This window comes from Plodia interpunctella, chromosome 8, assembly GCF_027563975.2.
Source record: "Plodia interpunctella isolate USDA-ARS_2022_Savannah chromosome 8, ilPloInte3.2, whole genome shotgun sequence".
Lineage (NCBI taxonomy): Eukaryota > Metazoa > Arthropoda > Insecta > Lepidoptera > Pyralidae > Plodia > Plodia interpunctella.
Window position 1 is genome coordinate 512,684 of NC_071301.1, and position 25,133 is coordinate 537,816.

General features: G+C 38.1%; 2 protein-coding genes across 2 annotated transcripts; one reads left to right on the forward strand and one right to left on the reverse strand.

Moving 5' to 3' along the window:
- Positions 1–258: 258 nt before the first annotated feature.
- Pez lies at positions 259–21,038 on the forward strand. Its single transcript, XM_053748370.2, has 11 exons — positions 259–1,173; positions 3,285–3,451; positions 3,650–3,845; positions 8,898–9,085; positions 10,139–11,597; positions 12,586–12,816; positions 13,694–13,831; positions 15,080–15,163; positions 15,850–16,015; positions 16,917–17,089; positions 17,487–21,038. The coding sequence occupies exons 1-11, from the start codon at positions 541–543 to the stop codon at positions 17,613–17,615; spliced, it is 3,564 nt and encodes a 1,187-aa protein (XP_053604345.1). The 5' UTR covers positions 259–540; the 3' UTR covers positions 17,616–21,038.
- Positions 21,039–21,269: 231 nt separating this feature from the next.
- CycK (Cyclin K) lies at positions 21,270–24,374 on the reverse strand. The gene is made up of 4 exons (XM_053748374.2): positions 23,792–24,374; positions 23,053–23,239; positions 22,175–22,395; positions 21,270–21,580 (listed from the first exon to the last, which is right to left on the reverse strand). Exons 1-4 carry the CDS (start codon positions 24,304–24,306, stop codon positions 21,328–21,330), a joined length of 1,176 nt encoding a protein of 391 aa, XP_053604349.1. The 5' UTR covers positions 24,307–24,374; the 3' UTR covers positions 21,270–21,327.
- Between the last annotated feature and the right edge of the window lie 759 nt (positions 24,375–25,133).

The following is a 25,133-nucleotide window of genomic DNA, read 5'->3' on the forward strand; positions in this document are numbered from 1 at the left end:
CGTCAAACGCCTTAGAATCACAGGCAAAAATGCCTATGGATTCGAGCCAGTTGCCAACTCTACCTTAAATAAAAGATTAACTCTACGTACGATTGGACCATGGGCAACAAACATAGATATCAGAATATGTAACAAATGAATGCCAAGTGAATGCCGCTCCAAGTACTTACTAAATCCATGATGCCGTGTTGTGTTGTATTTAACGAAATTTTTTCACTTGGCAACATTTTTCAACTGTCATCGTATATCCGTCCGTCAGTCAAAGTCATTTGTCATTTGCAATGGCCGTGTTGTGAATTGTAATTTTTGTATTTATTGTTTACCTGGCATTTTTTATTGCTTTACTTTTATATTTGTACGTCACCACCTTCGGGGCAATCATTGGGCAAGCGACCAATTCATAAACCCATATTCCTATTAGAAATGATATAAGAATGTGGCGCGCGTAACGGATTGCCGTTTCCTACATTCCTATACCTTTTATGTAGCGTAACTCGCTCCCTATGTGATGTTATTGCAAATTGGCACCGGGAAACAAAGATGCCTTTTAAGTTGAAGCTGAAGAAGACGCGGCAGTACAATGTTGCGTCGAAAAGTTTGTTTGTGATCAGTGTTGAGCTGCTGGACGGGGGAGTAGCAGATTGCACGTTGTCTGTGGATAGTTCCGGGCTCGAGTGTCTGGACAACGTGTGCCAGAGACAGGCGATAAACCAGCCCGAGTTCTTCGGTCTCCGGTATCTCAATCGTAACTGCCAGCCGCGATGGGTGCAGTTGGAGAGGCCCTTGAAACGCCAGTTGGACAAGTACGCGTCTGCTCACCAGTTGTACCTCCGAGTTATGTACTACGTCATCTCTGGGACGAGTCTGATCACGGATGAGGTGACCCGTTATCATTACTTCCTTCAGTTAAAGAATGATTTGATTGAGGGTCGAATATCATGTGATTGTCAGCAAGCTGTGATTTTGGCTTCTTATAGTCGACAGGCAGAGTATGGGAATCATGACCGGGAGCGTCACACAGTGGAATATTTGAAGAATCTCCTGACATTTCCAAAGCAGATTCACGATGGTAACCAGGTCATTGATGTAAGCAACCGAGCGGAGTCTGGATGGCTGGAGAGGCTGACCAGTGCTGTCATACAGCACCATATGGCTCTCCACAACATGTCACAGGTAAATTTTGCTTCATTTCCTTTTAATAGGCTTTTTTGGTGTAAGTTTGTAGTTCCTTTCATTGAATTGGATATTAGATTAATTAGAGTAAAAAATAGGTAAAATTTTATGAGAAAGTAATAGGAAAAACAAAACATTTTTGTATGATTTTTTTCACTTTCTGTGTCTGTCCACTGGGACAAATAATACTTATAATTTCCAGAAGTGCAAAGAGTTCATCTCTATAATAAGATAAATTATTAATACTTAAACAAGCATACATTTATTAGGAGTGTGTTCCCATGTAATTTACATATAAATATCATCCCAATGCTAACCAGACTCATGTTGGCTTTTAATTAACTAATTTTAAGTGTATCATTTCTTCACATTTCTTGTGACAAGAGTTTGCAATGTCTAGTAAAAACTCTAGTGTACGCCTCCAATTTTGTTGAATAAATTGAATATGAGAAGTCCTTTTTATAAGCGCATAATGCAACTGCAACTAGTTGTAAAATTAGCAGTGCATAATAAAACTGCAAGTAAATTATAATGTAACAGCAGTCATGCATGCAGAATGCATATCACACAATGAAGTTAGATTGGTTAATTGATAATCAATCAAATACTAGGATAATTACAGTTAATTGTTGTAATTTCATTAGTTCAGGAACAAAAATTCTGAATTTTGTAAGGATAAAATATAACAAAGCAAAGTTTGTTATTTTTTCCTGGGTTGGAATGTCGAAACACTAGGTAGGTGATCATATTCCAGGTTCCCCATTATCTTTTTAGGGTGCAGATTAGCTGGCAATCCCAAGTTGGCAACACTCCACTGAATCATGTATCATCATGTATGTCATCTAGTGCCATACTATATTAACTGCACAAGTTATATGTCTTTCGAGATCATCTTTGGATAGATAGGACCTATACATATTAGATGTTAGAATACAAATTATTAATGAAATATAGGTATTTATTTTGTATAGTACTGTTTAACTGCTATAATTAACAAGAGCTGGATGGGTGTGTGGTATTTATCTTATCTTGTTTAATCAAAAATGTCCTTCTTACAGATAATGGCATTTTTCTCCATATAATTGCTAATATCACTTGTGATAAAGAATATACAGTCAAATTAAGACTAGTAACGTTTTTAAACTTTATGTGTAAGGGTTTAAGGTCCAAAGTGACATTGCACTTTTGTCAATTGACAGTAATTATATTTTTCTGAGATGTTATTTGTTATGTAACTGCCTGACAAAATTTTAATTAAGGTATAAGAGTTTGTAGACTAGTATATAAGTATAGGGACAATTTTGAATGCACACACACTTGATTTAAGGGACAATAGAAATGGTTGCTGGTGTAAAAATAAATATAAATAAATATATTAGGACGAATCACACAGATTGAGCTAGCCCCAAATTAAGTTCGAGACTTGTGTTATGGGATACTAACTCAAAGATACTATATTTTATAACAAATACATATATAGATAAACATCCAAGACCCGGGCCAATCAGAAAAAGTTCATTTTCCATCATCCACCAACCGGGGATCGAACCCGGGTCTCTCGGTTCAGTGGCAAGAACTTTACCACTGTGCCGCCGAGGTCGTAAAAAAAAAAGAGAGAAACAGGACAACCTTCCTTTACAATACAATACATGCACCCCTTTACACTATCACATTAAGTGTAAAACTGTAACCATACATAGTTATAAGCAATGAACAAATAAGAATTTGTTCATCTTTTTTGTTCATTGCTTGATTTTCCCTAGATTGCATCTGCGATAGAAATTTGAGCAGCCACCCTAATCTAGTTTATTTTTTCATTTTTAACTCTTTCCCTTGAATACCCTTTTTAAATTTTACTAAATCTTGCCCGGGATTTGCTCCCGTGGGAATTTTGAGATAAAATATAGGCTATAGCAATCTTGGATAATGTACCTTTCTAATGGTGAAAGATTTTTTAAATCGGTTCGGTAGATTCGGAAATTACCCGCCTCAAACACACTAACTCACAAATGCTTACCTCTTTTTAATAATAGTATAGATTTCACCATAACACTAGACTCAAGACATAAACCCAAACTGATTTTAAAAAAAAATAAATTTTAACCTGCCAGGCCCAAGCAGAAGAAGGTTTCATCACAACCTGCCAGCAACTGCCAGGATACGGACAGGAGACGTTCAGCGCACGTGACCAGCGGACTCAGAAGGAAGTGACCCTTGCTATATCCATCACTGGCATTAAGGTCATAACTGATAGCGCCGAGACTTCTAGATATTACAGGTTTCTATTTTAATTCTTTTTAATAACCTGTTTAGGTGTCGCATTACTGGGTACAGCCCTTTAATCTATAATAGTGCAGGTGCATCCACTCAAAAAATAATTCTTGGTACTTAATTATTTAAGCATCGGGATTCGCACCCTAAAATTGCTGCCTATGTAAATTTACATGATTATTTAGATAAATACTTCTTCCACCAGATGGATGGACATAACCAACGTGATAAACCACAAGCGTACCTTCAGCATCGAGTGCCAGAAGCAGGCTTCCTCGTTGTCCTTCACGCTGTGGAGCCCAGAGGACGGGAAGGACGTGTGGCGCATGTGCGTGCAGCAGCACACGTTTTTCATGCAGCACCAGAACGCCTTCACTGACCAGGAGCAAACTAACAGACAGGTAACTAATAATAAGATCTGTGTACGTTGTGAAAAGCAATAATAATAATAATAATAATAAAAATCTTTATTTCGAGCATCCAGGACTCATATAAAAAAAAATGTTAGTAGTATACAAAGAAGCTTCTAATCTAGTGTTAGTAACAAATGTATGTGGCAGCCTAATTTTTATTCACTACATGCAAATCGCAGCAGTGGTTGATGTAGGGACAGTCTAGCCGGCTCGCTATCATGGCCAGGATGCTGTTGGAGCTGGCTCGGACGCGGCGCACCAGGCTGGCGCCGCGTTTCCGCATCGTCGCGTAGAAGCAGTCGACCCGCGCCGCGGCAAACATGCCTGATGCGCTACAAAACCGAGGCAGCCGCAACAACACCCTGAACGCGTTGTTATATTGGATGCGAAAAGCGTCGTACGATTTTTTTGTAAAATGGGCCCACAGAGTACTCGTATAAAATGATGTGCAAAATGCTCTGAACAGAGTTTTTTTGACATCTTCCGAGCATTTCGAAAACTTGTGGGCGATCATATTTGCTCTAACCGACAACGCTCTTCGCTCCCTATCTATATCGGCATCGTCCTTGAGGTCAGGAGCCAAGATATGTCCAAGATATTTAAATTTTTCTACTCTGTTCAGAGGAACACCATACAGGGAAATAGTAGGTATGGACAAATCTTTACTCCTAGCTCCAAAAACCATGACCTCACTTTTCCGGATGTTATATTTAAGGCCGTGCGAAGTAGCATATGCTTCACAGATGGACAGGAGTTTCCTCAGCCCGCAGACCGACGCGCTCAGCAGGGCCATGTCGTCTGCGTAACTGATGTTATTGACGCACGCGCCGTCCACGTGACAGCCGACATGCTCTCTGCTGAGCGCCTCGATCAGCGCGTTCACATACAAATTGAATAGCGACGGAGAGCTTAGCCCGCCCTGTCTTACACCACATTCCATCTTATATGGTTCAGATAAAGTGCAATTCCATTTAACATTGTTGATTTGATTTCCGTACCAAAATTTGAATAGATTAATAAGTTCATTAGGGGCCTTTATGTCCTCCAGTTTTTGCCAAAGGAGATCATAGGAAACCAAATCAAATGCACTGGACAAATCAAGGAAACAAGCGTAAACGGCTGTTTTTCGACGCAGGTAATATGAGACAGTATGCTTAAGGCTCAGTATTGCACTATCGGTTGACAGCTGGGGTCGAAACCCAAACTGATTGTCATGCAACTTTAGGTATTTATTAAGCTGAGCATTAAGCAGGCCGTCCAGTACCTTAGCCGTTATAGTCGCCAGCGATATAGGCCTATAGTTTGTCCTATCCGCCAGATCACCCGTCTTGTTTTTTACAATTGGTATTACAATAGTTCGCATGAGGTCACAGGGCAAATACGAATGACTTATACAAAGCGACAACAGCATTGACAGCAATCTACATATATGGGAACCAGCATGCTGAAGATGCTCAATGCTGAGTCCATCATGACCTGGCGACTTTCCACGCGTCATAGCCCGTAACACATTGTTAACATCCTTTGCGCTAAACTGCATATTTACTTTGCCACCGATGGACACAGCACTGCGCTCATTTTGCGATGGGCCCAGCGACGATGTTAATTGAAAGGATTCCCTGAAAAGGTCTGCAATCTCTTTCGGGTCGCTCACCCCACCTACACTAATTGGTTGCCCCGGCTGCGGTGTCAGTTTTTTGGTTTCCTTCCAAAAAGAGCCAAAGTCTTTTTTACTATGATGAGTAGCAAGCTTCTCCATTTTTATTAAATCCTGATGGTTTTGACACCACTTAAGACGCGATTTAAAAATTTTTCGACTTTCACACATATCATGATAAATTTTTCCTGATTCGGGTTTCCCTTGGAGTAACCAAATCTGAAACCGCAGCCTGGCTTCCTCGTGAGACGGCTTAACATGCTTATTCCATCCTAATACAGACTGCTGTTTATTATTTTTACGCTGATAACAACGACTTACAACGGCCGCCTCACTAAGAGAGCGTACTATATGATTATACAATGTATCAATGGCCTGCCGATGGTTATGGTTATCGCAATAACAACCCGCGCATTTTCTAAATAAATCTGGGAAATCAATCAATTTAAGTCTTTCGTTGCATTCACTCTGGTACAATATTTTTTCGTCATCAGTTCTATGCCCCCATAATAAAATTATTTGAATTGAATTGAAATAATGCTTGTCGTGCGTCCCGCCCTGGAATAGGACCACTCCATGTCCCGTGGATGTCATACGGGATACATAGCTTTAACAGCTGAAAGACAACAAAAGCATTCAAAGTAGGTTGGCGTCAAGAGGCGGACGTTTGTAAAATCATAGCCGAATCTTCAAAATTTTCTGGTTATTTTTTTATATTGACCCTGGGCTTCGCAGCGTCACAGCCCCGAACGTAGACGGAAACATGTGGAAGCAGTGTGTGTGGGAAGGAAAACATCGTGAGGAAACCTGCACACTGAATGTTGAGTTTACTAGACTGCTGCCGCTAGATGGCTGTAGTCGTAAAAATCATATCAGATGCCTTTAGGCAACTTGTGTGCCATTAGACACCAGTGTTATTAATACGTTGTGTTTTTAAATGAGTTTTTTTAACCATGTAATCTTCATTTTTCTCAGCAGTGGTCGTTCCGAAATGCCAGTAGTTTGTAGCTTTTTGAGAAAATATAAAATTTGATGTGAAAAAGTGCACGCGAAGGTCTAATTTCCTATTAAATTATTTGACCGCGATAAGAAAGAAGTTTCTTTATATGAAATGGTTGAGCCACGTGCGTCTATGTAATTAAATGTTTACACGTAAGAAAGTGCATTCTTATGTCTGAACAAGAGTGTCATTATGGCATACTTTCAATATGCAAGTGGTACTTTAACTCAAGGCATTATTAACACGCCATAAATTGATTACTTAACTATGAATAACTAATGTAATTGATATATTCCTAAAGTTATTTAAATGTTTCAAGTAGCAGGAGGTTGAATCTTTTGTGTCAAAGAAATAGCAAAAGTATATTATATAGCTCTAGCTTCTGCCCGAGGCTCCTATCGGAAAAAAAAAGACTCACGCAATTCCGTGCTCAGTTTTGACGTGAAAGAAGGACAAACACACTTGCACATTGATAGTATTGCTAGCTGCGCGCCCGAGCTTAGTTCCCGTAGGAATTTCTGGATAAAAAGTACCCGAGTTTTTAAATTTGTTACACTGGTTGGTAGGTTAATTCTACCAGTGTAACAAATTTATTAAAAAGTATTCAGTAGATTAAGCGTCATTCATCAACACACACATCTAAACTTTCGCCTTTATAATATTTGTTGGAAGTGGAATAGTAAAATGAGATGGTATTAATGTTCACATATTTCAAATAGATTTCTTAAGCACTAGATTTTACCCGCAGCTTTGCCTGCAGTAAGCAGTGTTTGACCTCGGCTCATTATGTATTATCTATTCCAAATTTCATCTAAATTGGCCCAGTGGTGATGCTATGAAAGCATGACAAACAGATAGACTTTCGCATTTATACTTTTAGTATGTATAATATTATATAGGTAGAAGTATACATATACATACATATAGTATATGAGACAGGAAATATTGTTCAAATCTCCTAAAGACTATGCAGGTCATGGCAATGGCAATCCGTATTGACATTCCGTAAACAAACATATTGCCAACTAATATATGGTACACAGAATCTATATATTAAATAGTTGTCACATTCTATATTTTCACCAAAACGTTAACAAAATATCAAATTTCGCGTCACCTAACTCCAAACTTTCTATCAATAATTAATTCGGAAATTTATTTGGTAGATTAAACCGCTCGTTTCCACCTCTAGTATACATATTTTTCCACCAACGAACAGTCGCGTGCCAAGTGCTGTATAATTAGTTTATTTTTTAACATAAATTAACTCTGTAAGAAAATCGCGTTTGATCAGTGAGATTTTCATGTAGATACGAAACGATTTTGTAATTACGTGGTGTATAGGCGCAAGGTGTAAGTAAAAATGAATAGTTTAATACCTTAGCGGTACCCTAAAACTGATACTCCAGTTAGGGAACCAGTTACAGTCTGTCTGTCTGTCACGTAGTGAAGGAAACTTATTTTTGACGAACTACATTTTTGCCATTGCAACACCAAAATACCAGTATTGCCAGTCAACAGAAGACAACGCCCTCATTTATTTAGTTAACTTTCTTGACGGACTATCTTCTCTTTCTCTCTTTATCTCTCTACCTTCTCTTTCTTTCGATCTTTTAATATTTTCTAACCTCGTCAAACCAAACCACTGTGAAGGAAATTATCGGAATATGCAATTTACATAGACAATTCAGACTGGATCTGAGATCCTTCCCGAATGTTATAAAATACGAAAGTTTGTGAGGATGTACGTGTGTTTTTTACTCTTTCACGCAAAATCGACTGGACCGATTTTTATGAAATTTGGTACACGGGTATTCTACCCGTATAACCTAACCTACCCTGGAATCCCGAAATTATCACGGGAGCGAAGCCCCTGAGCGCAGGTAGTGTCGCAATCGCATGTGAGTGACCCGTATTTTTCATTAGTAGACCTTAAAATGGACTGAAAAAACACGCGTGTTGATATTGAGGTTTGTTGTTATGGTTTACATCGCCACTGGTGGGATGTGAAAAAGTGGTAACTTCCCATATAATCTTTATATATGTCGCATTTTCTCGAAATAAATCATAATATTTTGGCATACTTGTTTTTTTGCATACCTTTTAATAAGCATAATTATAGTTTAGGCTAATGTATTTTACCATAATTTTGATTTGCATAAAGCTATAGTGTAGCAGTAGGTTAGGGTGCGGCGGGGTAACACTTAGGTCACCCATAAGCCGCCAGTATGCTTTAGAATATTATGCTTATAGTAGGTATGCGTAAAAAAATGTGCCTAAACCATTATGCCAAATTAATATTGTGCGTAACTCTTATTATGACTTTTACTTATAAAAGTATGCCATGTTAAATTATGACATAAAATTGTATGCATAAAAATAGGGAACCGCATTGTGCACCATCCAGCAGTGCACGCCGGCGCCGGAGCCCCGCGCGCAGGTGTCGTGGCGTCAGTCGCGGCCGGGCTCCCGCCTGGAGCCCCGCCCGGAGCCGCTGTCCCCCGCGCACCGCGCGCACTCCACCTCCTGTCTCGAGCGCGCCGAGCGGCTCCAACACCAACACACCACCAGGTAACGACATAGACTGAGAAAACTTTAGGCTTCGTCATATCTTTCGTTTCGCTTACACAATAGAGAGAATACACGAGAAGAAACTGGACAGGGCGCTGATATATTTTATAGGTACCTCACCGTGTTTTACAAGGCATAATCTGCCGCTGTGTATGAGATGTTGTATTATATGGAAATGTTCTGTCTCGTGTCGACGTACGCGAACCCGTCAACTTTATGAATCAACGTCAAATTCAATAATTTAAAAAAATATATTGTCCTGTCGTGACAAACATTGGTGAATTTCACAAGCGTTTGAACGCGGCGTGTAGCGTTTCATTAGTATCGCACATTATTTTCGCATAAAGAATATATATTTTTAAATTAAAACATTTACAAAATTAACATTGTGCCAGTACTTTACTTATTTATAAAATAGGATAATCAAATTGATAACTGTGTATGGTACAATTTAATAAACACTAATGACAGCCCGCGGCGGAGTACAGAACGCTCGTCAAATTCACCTAGGGCAATGTTGTTTATGTCAGCTAATCCTATGAAGTTGTTGAAGTTTCACAACTTACAAAATCAATAGTATCACAAAAGTATATTACAGAACTTTATACTACTCAAAATGTGCGGACTTACGCATCATGGAGAATTGGAGAATCGTACCATTAATTTATAAAATATTAATCTTTCATAATGAAGTTAATGATATTCGAATAGAAAGTGCAAATGTTTCTATCATAATCAGATGAACTGGTTTTACCGGCATTTTAATAAATTAAAGTATGCAAAGCTTAGAAAAACATGCTAAATGTTAACATTCACATTAAAGGAGGAATTATCTAATTTTAATATGAAAATGTAACATTTACAGAAAACATGATTAGAACTTACTTTTAATGCTTATGTTAATTCAGTTGTGCACAACATTTAAATTAAAGCATATAAGTATAGTAGATCTAATCTTATATGTAAAATCACTTAAATATACAGGGAATGACGTAAACAAGGATTGTAGTTTTATAGTGAAATTAATTTTAGCACCTTGTATTTTTATTCCAGAGCCCTGCCCCCCTCCTACCGCCCCGCGCCGGACTACGAAACAGCCGTCCAACAGAAATATCAGCAACAAAGGGCCGAACCCCAACTGCGCTTCCAAAACCACCCCCTGAAACCCCTAGCATACGGCTCCCACCCCGACATCCACCGAGTTCACTACCCCGACGTCACTAGACATACCTTATCTGTCAACCAGGTTGACGACTACCCCTATGGCTTGAAACTCCTCGGCCCTAACTACCCCTTCGCTGTCAACCCCAACGTCCAAACGGAACTCAACCCTAAACTGCACTACGTCAATGTGTACAAACCCCCTCCCCCGTACCCCTCAAATGGTTTAGCATCAAATTCGACACCAGACTTAGCCGTTGCAAGCCAAGCTTTGAATTACCATAGAGGCTATATCAATTGTAATGTGTCCGGATCGAGTCCTGATTTAGTCTCAACTAGAACTGCTCTGAACAGACAGTATCTAGGTTACCTCAACACCGGTAGCCACAATGTCGTTAACTACGCACGTCCTAATATCATGCCGACCACTCACGGCACTTTTAACAATCTAGCTTCAGTTTTAGATCCAAATCCACACATTATAATGGATCCTCATCACATATCTGACAATATCCAAAAAGTTTACGACGAAAGAGGGAATATTATGTACTCTATGCCGATGCATAGAGTGCCATATCAGAGACACGTGGTGATGCCTCAGCAACCGATCAAATTGACCGACGCACAAGAACCTATATACGAAAACGTTCCGCTGCCGTGGCAGAACGACCACGGCAAAATCACTATGAGAGATCGAGCGCAAAGCTTGACAACTACAGACGAAATAGCGAGGCTGAACGAACGAAACAGCAGTCACCCTACGATAAATAACTACGGGAATTTGGATAAATTATATCCTCCCGTCACGATCAACATTGACACCCCAGACGGCCATTACGTTAACGCCCAAATCATAAAAGGTGCCAGAGAATCCAGTGTACCTAAGGATTTAAACGCAAATAAATCTGATGAGTTTGAAAATATAGCTTTAGCTGTTGATAGACTATCGCTACAACACGATGACAAGGACGATGAAACCCCATACCAGAGTTTATCGACCCATCGCGTTTCGAACAATAATACTATAACGAAATCTGCTGACAACGTCACTTCGATCAACGTGAGTGACGTTAGCAATTTAACGGAAGCTTTATCTACCAGTGTTAATAGTAATTCTTATACGTCGATAGAGATAGACAGTGCAAATACAACAAAGAGTGGCTCAGTTAGTGCGAAGGAGAAGAAAAGAAAGCGATGGGGCGTGTTCATGGGGAGGGCTAATTCGAAGGATGTGAAGAGTGCGACGCTGGGGAGGGCGCGGCCGGAGCCGAGACCTGCGCACACGCATCGGTGGTCGACCGGATTGCCGAAGTCGCAGCCGCTGCCTCCGAGCATCACCAAAGAAACTTTGGTATGTGGATTAACTATTACGGTTAGATACACTGGTTGAGGTTGAGTGCGTATGCGAGTACCTATCACTAGATGGCGATTGGTAGTCATAAAAGTCTCGATGCCTTTAGGCGATTAGAATACTCCGACATCTGTCACCAGTATTTCACACTTGATAATAAAGACAGACAGTTAACATAGAATTATTGTTAATTTTAATCACAGTTGAATAGGCTATTTTCCAAAGTCGAGAAATAAAAAACAATAAATAATCCAGTTATAATTGATAATTTTCAGAATTTATCGACGGATATGTTCGGATATGCATCTAAATTCTAAATCATTTTACAGTGATTTAAAGTTTGTTCCGTACGACTACATATAAAACGTTACATACGTTTGTTTTATTATCTACAATCACATACGCGCGACGATGTCTGTTGTTAAACATTAGGTAGTGTAGTGTTACATATTGGTGACGCCCAAGTGTAGGTCATGTCGATCGATTCAATAACATTGATTATACCTTGCACAATTGTGGTGGAAAATACTGTAATGTTTCATAATAATGTTATTAATGTCGAACGTCGTGTCCCATTAGTTCTGAACTTGACGTAATAGGTCAAATTCTGAAAATTGAAAAACGGAACCCTTATAGGATCACTCGTGTGTCTGTCTAAGCTTGTGCAAGCTTGTGGCAAAAATTACATTTTTGTAAAAAAACCGACGACCTTTGTGGCGCTGTGGTAAAGTGCTTGCCGCTGAACCGAGAGGTCCCGGGTTCGATCCCCGGTCGGGTCATGATGGAAAATGATATTTTTATGATTGACCCGGGTCTTGGATGCTTATCTATATATGTATTTGTTATAAAATATTACTATATTTTATACTGCTATTATGGGATGCTAACTCAACGATACTTGTTGAGTTAGCATCCCATAACACAAGCCTCGAACTTACTTTAGACTAGCTTAATTTGTGTGATTGTCCTAATATTTTTACTTACACAGTGCCAGCTCCTCGAACGCAAAATGTCGGACGAGCAACTATCCTTCGCCTTCGACCAGATCCCCAAAGGCCGAGCGGGGGCTTCCGCGGAACAATTCAAAACCGCCCTAATGCCCCAACACGCGGCAATCAATGGCCAGTGTCTGGACAGCCTCCCGTATGAAGATAATCGGATCAGGTTACACCCATCGCCGCAGAACCCACATGGGTACATCAACGCTTCTCATATCACTGTAAGTTATCACAGTGATTTATTTTCTTCTCAATGTTGAGATTCTTAATTAATATCTCCTATTTTCCCGGGCAAGTGTTGTGCCACGACACAGCACATCACAGCTGTAATAAAGATAACACAGAACGAATATTTCATTATACTCCATCTTTTAAGATATTTCTGTGAAAAAAATGTATTAATAAGTGAAAAGATGTGGTGTGAGGATTATGGGTTAAATCTCGAGGGATTCAAATTATACTCTTGGTTTTTCGTCGTCTCCGTGTAATGTTCAATTCAAAATAGTTTCGTACTATTTTTACAAATAAAAAGGCGGTATTTTATGACATTGACAGATTGACAGCCGTCGTTAGACATGCTGCCACCTAACTAATTTCCAGATTGACATATCCGATAGGTACCTACTGTGTAAGTGAATGTTTATGTTGAATGTTTATGAAAGATTTAAATTCTGAATGTTTGTATAGAATTATTGTATCAGATATCTTATCTAGTCACATATATCAAGTAATTTGAAATTTTAGAAACGGTAAATTAAATTTAAAATGTACAGAACCACAAGATTGGTACTGGGTCTGTTCAAATGATAATCCTAATATTGGTAATATAATAATAATATCCTATCCTAATCCTAATATTATAAATGCGAAAGTAAGTTTGTTTGTTACCTCTTCACGCTCTATCTACTCAACCATTCTTCTTGAAATTTTGCATACATGTTGATTGAAGTATGGAGAAGGACGTAGGGTACCTTTCGTCGTTCGGAAAAATAACTGCTACCGTAGGAAATCACGCGGGCGACATCTAGTAAACTATAAACTTGGCAAGTTCTTCTCTCTGGATCATTGGAAATTTATTTGTTTTTAACTTGTCCCCAGATGACAGTGGGCAGTACGCAGCAGTTCTACGTAGTGGCCAAGCTGGGGTCCACGCCCAGCAGTGGGCATACAACCTCCAACCCCGGCGCTTGCTCGTGCGGCAGTCAGTGCCCGCTCGTGTGGGAGTGCGCGTGGCAGGTAACATACACCTTGTCAAAGTTTTCAAACGACCAGCCACCTAATTAACTACTCAGTTCACGCTCGGCCCGATTGGACTACGAATCTATTGTTGAATTTATTTTAATAAACTACTCAGTTCAGGCGCGGCCCGATCGAACTGATCGCAGTTCGATCGGGCTATTGTTGTTCAATTGTCTTCATTAACCTGTCTCGAAGGGTTAATAGGAAAAATTAACAACACACCATTAATTCTATTAGAACTTATTAGACACAATTAACTAAAAACAAGACGGTAACCGCTGAAATCCTTGTCGCAAGTTACATTTTGTATAATGGAACTATAATATTACCTAATAAAATCCTTTATCCGCTATAACATAAAGTCCTGAGGTACGTATTTTTTTAAATTTTCATTTTAATTATTAGATATTGATAAAAATGTGACGGTGGCGCTAGTGAGCTGGGAGCGCCTTCTTAACGAGAGACATACGTGACAGGGATGAATTTCACTAGCGCTTTGAACTCCGCCGCGGGCTTTTATTAAATTTTACCATACACAGTAATCAATTTATTACGCTATTTTGTAAATAAGCAAAGGAAAGGACTGGTACAATGTTAATTTTATAAATGTTTAATTTAAAAAAAGAAAAGATTATCTTCTGGCAATTTAAAAAAAAATGTCGGACGCGAATGAAACGCTACACGCCTCGTCCAAACGCTCGTGAAATTCACCCACAGTTGTCGAACAGCCTTGCTAAAGGCATAACACTCGCTAGCGTTGAATGCTGTCAGGTTTAGTCACAAAATATGAAAATCATGATATTGTATCTGCTTTAATTAATCTATTATCCAATCCTTGTACAAAAACCTAATGTAAATGTTAATCCTTGTTAACAGTTCATCTCAACATGATTGTTGTCACGCGTTGAATGCAATAAGACCTGACAACAAAAACGTTTATGTAAAAAATTATTAACGATTGTCCATTACGGAACTAATAAATATAATAAAATACTTTGAGCTGAAATTAGGTAATAATATTTTCCTTGCTAATACAAATTGGTAGATTGGAATAGAAAGATTTGCAGTGCGCGCGCAGGAATCAAATTTAAATTATCGTGTTCAATAGCCATTGGCTGGTGCGCAAGGGGTCGCGGTCGGGACGGGCCTAGTGTTGTGGTGTGCTGGCGTAGACAACGATTTTTGTTGTTTTGGCGCAAGAAATAATTCAATTCTTTGGTGTACGAAATAAAATAAATTTGTCAGGTCGGCGCCCGGCTCCTAGCGCTGGTGGGCGAAACTAAGCCTCATTATCTCCCCACCGACACGAAGACACATCAGTATGGAGAGGTTTGTATATAGCTTTGTTTGTTTTATTTCATTACTAGCTGCGCCCCGGCGCTTCGCTTCCGCATGTTTTATTCCAGATTATGTTGTTATGAAATTGGGTATACGAGTAGAATTCCGTATACCAAATTTGTTATGCAATCTGTCCAGTAGATTTAGATTGAAATAGTACTTCTTACTTCTCACATTGTCGCCTTTTGTATCATCTTTTGTTTAGGTTGATTAGGTATTTATTTAAATTGAAGAAAGAAAAAACAAGATTACCTTTATGAGCGAAAAAGTTTTATATATGAAATGGACAACCGAGTGTTGTCCATTATCCGGCCGACACTTAGCGCTAAGCTTGTATTGCGCGTCTGATGGACACGCGGAAACAATATTTTGTCTTATATCTTTGCGTATTCCCAATTAAATTTGGAGCTGTGACACCCCAAAACCCAGGGCTCGTGTCATTCGAAGATTTCGACTGACACGAGGCCTGGCACTCAGAACCATTTCGAAGATTTGTCTATGATTTTACAACCGGCCGCCTGTCCGACGTCAACCCTCAATGGGAACCCTATTGTTACCGATCAGTTAAAGCTATATCTCCCTCAATCGCCTCGTACGACATCCACGGGAGGATATGGATTGGTGGTATTCAAGGGCGGGACCACATAACTGTGTATCGTGTCCACATCGGCCCACAGTACCAAGTGACGTGCGGGTCAGCGTCCACAGCGTCGTGGGGCAGCTCCGTGCTGGTGAGCGTGCGGCGCGCGGCGCGGCACGAGCGCGCGCGCCGCCTGTGGCACGTGCACTACCGGTGCTGGTCTGCGCGCGGACACGTGCCCGCTGATGTGGAGGGCTTCCGAGGTGGGGGTCACTTTTATATATATATCTAGCTTGGAAGTTTGTCAATGTTGCGGAAAATGGGCACCGACGCTCAACGACGAAACCGAGATAATTAAGAGAGAGGAAGAATGGATGATGGAAGGATGGTAAAAAAAATAATGAAGTTTAATTTGTATTTTCAAAAGCATTATACATATTCCGATGGATCAATTTTGAAAATGTAATTTCACCATGAAATCTATGTTTAATGTTCGCGTAGTGGTAACCACGGCCGACCTCATCTGGAGGTCTTGGGTTCGACTCCCAGCGTATGTCGGATTTTTTATACTGCCAACCAGGCAAATAGACATGCGGCCCACCTGATGGTAAGCGGTTACCAAAGCCTATCAACGTCTATAACACCAGAGACCACCAGATCTTTTGCCACATCAAACTGCTCACTCTTCAAACCGGAACACAACAATGCAAGCGCTGCCCGCGACAGAAATAAATGTCAAAATCAAAATCAAATCATTTATTCAGAAATTAGGCCTATATATATATATATTTCATCAGCACTTGATCACAATCATAATATGTTTCAGTATACCTTTTGACCATGTACTTTATTGTGTACTTACATTGTTATATTATTGATATATATATATGTATAATTAACCAAACAAAAAAAACTTTTAATAAAAGATCGAGCTGACCAGTTCCCCCGGCAGCACCCGTTCACGAGTTGACGCGTGAGTCAGCCATCGCGAAGCTCAACCACAATAGAGGGAACCTGAGGTAGAAATGAAAGTGAGGTACCCATGCATACGACCTCGGTACCAAGATGTACCTCTGTCTTATACGTCTGCGGTTCTAATCATTTCTGTGCTTGTGTCGGAGCCACGATACGAGCTTTTGAATGTGAAAACAAAATTGGTCACAGAATTCATATCGGAGCTGAACGCGCTACGGCTGGCGTGCGAAGCGGAGGCGCTGGAGGAGAAGCAACCGCTCGCCTCCAGCAGCTCCCCGCTCGCCTTCCTCTGCCACAGCACCGGCCGGGCCGGCACGGCGCTGGCTGCTCATCTGCTGCTGCACATACTGGACAACAACCAGGTTTCTATTTTATTTTTATATCTAACACTAGCGGCCCGTCCCGGCTTCGCTCGGATAAAAACATAATAAATTATAAGACTAAACCTTCCTCAGGAATCACAGTATCTATTGATGAAAATCGTTAGTAGTTTTTGAGTTTATCACGAACAGACAGACGCGGCAGAGGACTGTTTCGTTTGATACATATGTGACGTTCCACTGGTAAAGGTATCGTATCTTTGATATGAATAGCTGTTGAGAATGATTGTAGAAATATGACTATAATATATTACTAAGACTGTCCAGCAGTGAGACACCAACAAGATTTGATGCTATCGATGTAATTGCGAACATAGAATAAGTTATCCTGGTTATTTGAATAAAGCATTATTGAATTGAGTTGAAATTTTCTCAACAGGAACTAGACATCCCTCGCACAATAAGCTTGCTTCAACAACAGCGCGCGAGCCTCATAGAAAACGTGCACCAATACAAATTCCTGCACGAGGTACTTCTGCATTATCTCAAACAGTCACGGCTCATTTAACGATACAACACTGCCAAAGAAAACTTCATGATTTAAGAGTAAAGTGCGTAATTTATTTGAAAAAAAAAAACAATCAGATACCTTTTTAATCCTGGCAATTTACGTCCGAGATTTGAAAGCGTTTCACTTTTGAAAAAATACCGAGCTCTATGGCTGCATTCAGATTTTAAATAATATTAAACTCGTAATGCTGGCCAGTGGAATGGTTTTAAAATATTTTTTATTTAAAAAATATATTGAAATAAGAATTGAAATAGCGCGAAGTTTTACTATTGCGTTGTGTTTTTAAATGTTATAATGGATTTATGTACATAAATGTAATCAATTGTCATTTACATATTTAAATTTAATGAATAAATTAATTTATTTGTATTGCTCAATTCTGCGATTATGCTTTAGACAAAGGTTTAATTCAAATATTATTTTGTATCCCATTTCTGTGTGCCATCTAATCTACGTATTAATATTTCCGATTCGTACTAATATTTTAATGTCAGTATTCTCGGGTGCCATAACGCACACCAATATCTGTCACAAATTCACAAAAAAAAACTATTTGTTGAACATATAACTCAACGTCGCAGGAAAATGTTCATGTTATTTATCTTTAAATTACCAAGATCTAAAAATCGCAGATTGATTTTTTTATACTTACTAATACAGATTTTTTAAAAATCTGTTTTAATAACCCTTTATACTTAACTGAATTTTTTAATTACTTTGAGATTTAGATTTGACTGATAAGAAAAGCAATCTTCCTCAAACAATTTAAATATATTGTATATTTGTTTGTATTAGTGTCAAATATTAAGATGAATTTACACCGTAACTATAGTTCAATAAGTAATTTTATTCTTAAGGTTCTGAGTGATACTTATAATGGATTTGAAAAATTTAACATTTATCCAATACTGCTGTTCAAATTATAAAAAAAAAAATAATCAACGTGAAAATAAAATTAAACCGCTGTGCCTTATACATTGTGCTTTATTCATACATGGTTATCCAAAAATCCAAATACCACGTTTACCAAGATTTCGTGTATTCACTTTTTTCCACTGTAGAAAGAGATACAATGATTTTATTTGGCATTGTAATTAAAAATACGGTTGATTCCCGTATAATTTATCGACGGAGTTGACTATAATTTCCATATATTTATGAGATCATTCTCAGCACGTGTGCGCTGTGGCCTAATGGGGGCACTGTCAAATAAAATTTCAGTTTGATTTGATTTTAGATAACCGTGTAATTTGGTAATATTTGTATTGCTCTTTTGTCAACGCAAAGCAATCAAATTATTAGGCGTGATATTATGAGTGCACTAAAAGTATTATTGTAGGTATATAAGTATATATGAAGGCTTGTGTAAATCAGATTTTTGTATAAATGGATTTAAAAAAAAGCTCATTTTCTAGTTGATAAGATCATGTGCCTTAAATTGGAGATTATTCGCGATCTGATCATATTGTTCGTGTGCCTTGTGTTGTATTTAATGTTGATTCGTTGCTCGTAGTGTTTTTAATATTAATTCCAGATTCCTCTATAAACTAGCTATTGCCCGCAGCTACGCCCGCGCTAGCCAATATTTGACCTCGGATCATTCGCTAATAACTAACCTAAATTTAATTTAAATTGGTCCAACAGTTTAGCAGTGAAGGAGTGACTGACAGACAGACATCCGCATAATTATTATCCGATAATTATTATTCCACATATTGTTTTTTTTTTATTCATGGACTATCTTTTATTTTTTTATCTGTAAAGTATAATATTTTACACGTCCTCTTTAAGTAATAACAAATGCTTGTGAGCAGCGAGTCAATATTCTACTCTACCGTAGACGGAGAAAGCGATAGACATCGTCATATATTTTATTTCGCTCATACAAGAAGGAGAAAAGCGTACTACAAATACACTTGGAGAAAAGGGACGTTAATATCTTCCCTTTTCGCGTACCGGTTTTTACTAGGTCCACCCTACCGCGTCATACTGGGTAGGCGTAAAATTTTAATATTTCTATCTCATGTGTACACTCACGATTTGTCTCTTGTTAGTTTTCTCAGTCTACGTACTCTACCTACTTTAAGACGTTAGTCTAAATCCTGTGCCAATCACAAATAATTACTAATTCCCAGTTCCTGATTGGCTGAGGAACTGTCAAAACGTTGGCGTTACATTTGACATGCGTCTTATATAGTAGAGTAATTAGTATTATTTATCATCGATTTATCTTTAAAACTTTTGTAGTTATATAACAAAGTTATCTGAGTATGTTTTAAGTATATGAATTTTACATTGTTTACTTATTAATCAGTTTTGATAGCGTTGTTTGTTTATTACTTGTTTGTAGATTTTGTGGTTTGGTGTGTTGTGGTTTTGTGTTTTAGGACGTTTGCTACCCGCCACCCGTCAATACTTATTTCAAATGTTTCCTATCATTTTTCGACTCAAGATTTAATTATAGAAAACAATTATTGTAATTTCGACCATTTCAAATATTTAAGTTAATTTATTTTTGAACTTTCAAATAAAATGAGGTTTATTGAATCTCAAGGGTTTACAGTTAAAATTTAAATTGAGGTGTAATGAAATAAAATTATTGGATTCCTTAACATTTTTAATGTATAACTTGTTAATGATACATTATAGTTGTGGAACATTTTAAATATTGAGGAACAAGGTCAGAGGGACGGCGGGGGAAAAGGATATAGTGTAAACGCGACCCGGAAACTATAGTTTTCGAAAAGTTTCCGAGTGTAGCACGTTGTCTCTCATCACCCCACCTCACCTTACTTTTGATGGGTGAACGTTGGCATCAGTCCGGTGTCTCGTCGCAAGCATGTGTTCATCTCATATCGCGTTACAAAACGATCGCGTTTCTAGTCGAATGGCAGCTACTATGTTATTTCTTTAGCGTAAGATCCAACTCAGTAAAATAGTCAGCCAGGTTATAAATTATACTTTTTTCTTTTTCATAACTTGTGTGGATATATATTATTTTCTTGGTTTAATATTTTTACGCATTTACGACGCTGATAAACGCAGTAATTTAATCTAGCTTTAAATAAATTTATATGTCTTATTATTTTTACTCTCGAGTGGAAATGGCAAACAAATTTTTATTACAATACATTTTTTTGGTGTAATTCAGCCTGGCCGAGATTATTTGTAGCAACAGTTTGTGAAAGTATTTTTTATTTATTAATTATAATGATTTTTTATCTTTTAAATATATTATCATGAATTCTAATTCTATTACAATATTTAAAAACAGATATTTTGAATGTCATATTTTGAATGTCTTAAGATTTTATTTGCATGTGAGAAGCGATCTAAAATATTTATTTGGAAAATATATTTGGGTTATTGTAAATTTCGTAAATTGTGAATTTTGAGCTGACAATAAAATAGACAATTTTATTTGTGTTTTCCTTATGGAGCATTGCAAATTTTGTAAGGAAATTATTATTGTTAATAACATAGCGATCGATAACAAAAACTGAATGTAATTTTATTTTTTTCTCGAATTCACCTTCCGGGATGAAATGTCGAATGTTTCGTTTGGTGTAGTTTGTAATCAACGAGCAGTCAAATCAAAGTTCAGCCAAACAAAAGTTAGTAATGTTTTCGGTACAAAAAATAAAAACCAAATCGGCAGACCATCACTTTATATTTCAGTAAAAAATTATACTATTGTATTCTTCTGTCGCTACGGCGGCGGGAAGTACGGTCTCGGGGGCGGCGCTGGGATAGGGGGGTAGTAGGGAGGGGGCACGCTCACAGCGGGGTGAGAGGGGGGCGGGTGCGGGGGAGGATACCTGGGACCTGCGGGGGGAGGTTCTGTGTACATGAGGGGCAACCGCGGCATGTTGGGGGGAGGGGCGCCGTATGCCGGCATTGTCGGGAATGGGGCCAGTGGGGGAATGGCCGTGTATGATGGAGGCGCTTGGACGAAGTTGAACCTGAAATGGGAATTGGAATGTGAGTGGAACAGTATAATTGCTGACCAAATCTGAATTAACCAATTTAGTTGTTCAGACTCGATCAACAAATAGGTTTAAACAAAAATTTATTATGGGGCTTGTGTGACAGTGAAAATAAGTGACGTCACGTTTATTGGAGTTAAAAGCTTTTCTTTTCGGTTAGAAGGTTCTTCCAGTAGACCCGCGAAAAATACAGAAAAAAAAATGTTTTTAATTCAGGATTCGAACGAAGAACGAATTGGCGTGACTAAGAATAAGACAATTTTTTATAACGGTCAAATGAGCATGCGGGTTACGATAATCTTAATGTATTACTAATATTAAAGGAAGCCTATACCCGAAGGAGATCTTAACTAATTAAGCAAGAGCCTTTCATTCACTAAAATGTATTAATTACAAGTGTGTGAAAGATTGTACTAGAAACTTAAGGAAATAAACGTCTAATAAACTGTTATTATTCTACGTCTTATTGTTTGTTTGTAAACTCTTTGCACGAAGAAAACACATACAGGGCAGATGCAGTAAAGTTAGTTAATTTATTATTAGTTATTTTATTAATGTTATGTGATGTACCTCGGTGGTGGCTCCAACTTGGGTGGTTCGGGCTTTAACTCCCCGCCATTCTTGACCGGCGTGGCCGCAGGCTTAGTGGCGACAGGCGCGACAGGCGATGCGGAAGCTGGCGGTGTACCTGACGGGGGCTTCTGGGAGTTTTTTGGAGTCTTCGACGAATTTGACATCGGCGGAGAGTCCGCGCCCGAGGGCTGGGTTTGTGGCGAATATAAGTCTAGAACCTGTGAAATGTTTGGTATGAGTATATTTTTTACGTCAAAAAACTATAATGAACAATACAAAAACTATAATGAATAATATAAAACTATAGTTTCTGGTCGAGATAGATGAATCTTGTCTATGACGCTTAATATGTATTTTTTTTAATCTATTTTTTGTCGAGGCTTCAGTTGCTTGGTGCGACTATGCCAGCCTCATGGGGTAATATGTATTAATTAAGGATAATTTTTAAATATACATGGCGTATGGTTCCGTCCTAGAATAGGAGCACTTCATATCCACCCGGGGACTGCTTGGGTGACAGGTGGTCAAGGCAGTTTATGCAACAATAGCATAGCCAAGGATGATGATGATGTTGGGTAGGTGGTAAAATCACAATTAAATTTTCCAAATTTTGGTGCTGACCCATGCTTCATGGTGGCTCAAATGCAAGCAGGAAAATGAGAGAAAGAAAGAAAATTTTTAAATAGTAACTATTTCTTACTTATTTATAGAATCAGAATTCATAACACCTATACTATTATTATAAAGAGGTAAGCAATCCCCAAAACTACCAAACCGATTGAAAAAAATATTTCACCATTAGAAAGGCAATGCAAAATTCCAATGGGAGTGAAGTCTCGGGCAACATCTAGTTACTAATAACAATGTGTGAATACCTGATGACATATATCCTCTAGCAACTCCATAGTGATATCTTCAACAAACATGTCCCACCACGCAGTATGCTTGGTTGCCCGTCCGTTCCAATCCACAACTTCAAACTTGCTAAGTTTCCCCGCAAGAAACATCAGCGCTACTGCTATAACTTCCGGCTCCCATTGTAGACATAGTGTTGTGCATAAACTGAAACACATGGTCAAAATTACAAGTTAAATATCAAAATCTATTTTTTAATAAAAGTTTAACTTCAAATTTAAAATTATATGATAACTTTGAATGCTACAAACTAGTAACATTTGGAATGACCACCACTGAGAATAATGCTGCAAGAATACCAGATAAAAAGTATGGGTTTTCTTTTAAAATTAATGTGAAATTCTTTTGACTTAGGAAGTTACTCAGCTATAAATTATCCTCCTAACTTTTATACCAGTATACTGCTTGTATAACTGTGGTCATAAGGATACAGAAAAAAGAAAAGTTACAAAAAGAAAAAATGACAAAACAAATTATAAAATAGAGAATGGGAATAAGTAAAACAGATGAAATATGTAAATAACAATACAGATTAAATTGTCATGTGTCTAGTAGAATGATTAAGCTATCCCTTATGTGCATAAGATGTAATTTAGCTCTGATGGTGCAATATACACAACATTATAGATTCAATATTTAATTTTTTAAGTAACTATTAAAATATTTTGGAAAGTAAAATACATAATTTATATTAAATACCTGTCATTAACGAAGGTCCACGCCATTTGTACCATTTTCTGTAACTTAGCTTTATCACCTTTCAGGCACTTGGCATATTTCAGCAGATATCCATAAGGGTGCTCCACTTGCAAGTCAAATTTGATCGTCTGCAGCAGGATTCGCTCCAAAGTCATCACTTCTTCCTTAGGATCATCACCAAACGTCGCGAATTTCTGCTCGGTAAGCAAAGACTTGGCCACTTTGATTATATCTTTACACTTCTTTGGAGTCTCCTCAACTTTTCCCGCCAGAAACAAACAGCAACACGCGGTTATATACCTAGGGAATGTCCTGAACGAATGGAACATGTAGAACCGATGAAAATAAACAACACCAGTGGCAACTGTATTATAACCTAAGTCCATCTTCGAACCAGTGTCAATGATGAATCTCGCGCCCTCCTTACGGTAGCGGTTCTCTGTCTCATTGTTGATTGCATCTCGAAATGACGGCGTGTTCTGTAGATCTTTCTTATCATAATACCAGTAAGGCATAATTAAAACTAACTATAATAAAAATATCAATACACCGTCGCTAACCTCTACCATTAATATGTCATTTATAATTTTTGACAGCTAGGCTAGTAGAGCTACATGACAGCAGAGTGTATAACGCGGAAAAATTACATGGGCGCAATAAGCTTAAAGAAGCTTACAAAACAAGTGTTCATTATTCATTGAACGAATAATAAAAACTTCAACACGACATATCTACATACATTTTATTGCCTTAACCCTGATTTCGAGCTAGCCAATACGTTGAAATTAAAAGTCTTATAATTTTATTTCAACTGCTAAAATTAAAAAAGAAATGTGTATATGTAGTTGTTACGATTTATATTGCAGAGAACGATTGCCGGGAATAAAAACAAAACTTCCGGAAAATCTCTCTCATCACCACATGTTCCCGGTTGTGTTCACGGTTATGAAGCCGCGAAGCCTAAACCATACAATTTTGAAGATTCTACTGTGCTTTTACAACCCGCCTAAACTATAAAATTTGGAAGATTCGGCTTCGCATAATAGGGCTCTTCTCTATCCTGTGCTATTTTCTCGGAGTAAAAAAGAGGGCATGAGATGTTAATAATGAATATATCCACTAAATATGAACAATACAATCAAATACCTACAAAAAGATACTTACATAAGCATCATCAATGATTCAATACATTTCGCTACACAAATGCAAGGCTATCTTATTTCATTGAAGTAAAGTATACTAATACATAACTGGCGTATTAAATTATTATTTTTTATAACCTATTCATGCATTTATCTGCGAATGTAATTAACATCGCTAACTTATAATCATATCATACCAC

What these genes read in the sequence shown, in the direction of transcription:
- CycK (XM_053748374.2), bottom strand. Translation starts at nt 24,306, where the DNA reads ATGCCTTACTGGTATTATGATAAGAAAGATCTACAGAACACGCCGTCA. An exon ending in TGGACCTTCGTTAATGACAG is followed by an intron (nt 23,240 to 23,791) that starts GTATTTAATATA and finishes CATGTGTTTCAG; the next exon opens with TTTATGCACAACACTATGTC. An exon ending in TAGAGGATATATGTCATCAG is followed by an intron (nt 22,396 to 23,052) that starts GTATTCACACAT and finishes AACATTTCACAG; the next exon opens with GTTCTAGACTTATATTCGCC.
- Pez (XM_053748370.2), top strand. Translation starts at nt 541, where the DNA reads ATGCCTTTTAAGTTGAAGCTGAAGAAGACGCGGCAGTACAATGTTGCG. An exon ending in CTCTCCACAACATGTCACAG is followed by an intron (nt 1,174 to 3,284) that starts GTAAATTTTGCT and finishes TTAACCTGCCAG; the next exon opens with GCCCAAGCAGAAGAAGGTTT. An exon ending in TGTGGGAGTGCGCGTGGCAG is followed by an intron (nt 13,832 to 15,079) that starts GTAACATACACC and finishes TAAATTTGTCAG; the next exon opens with GTCGGCGCCCGGCTCCTAGC.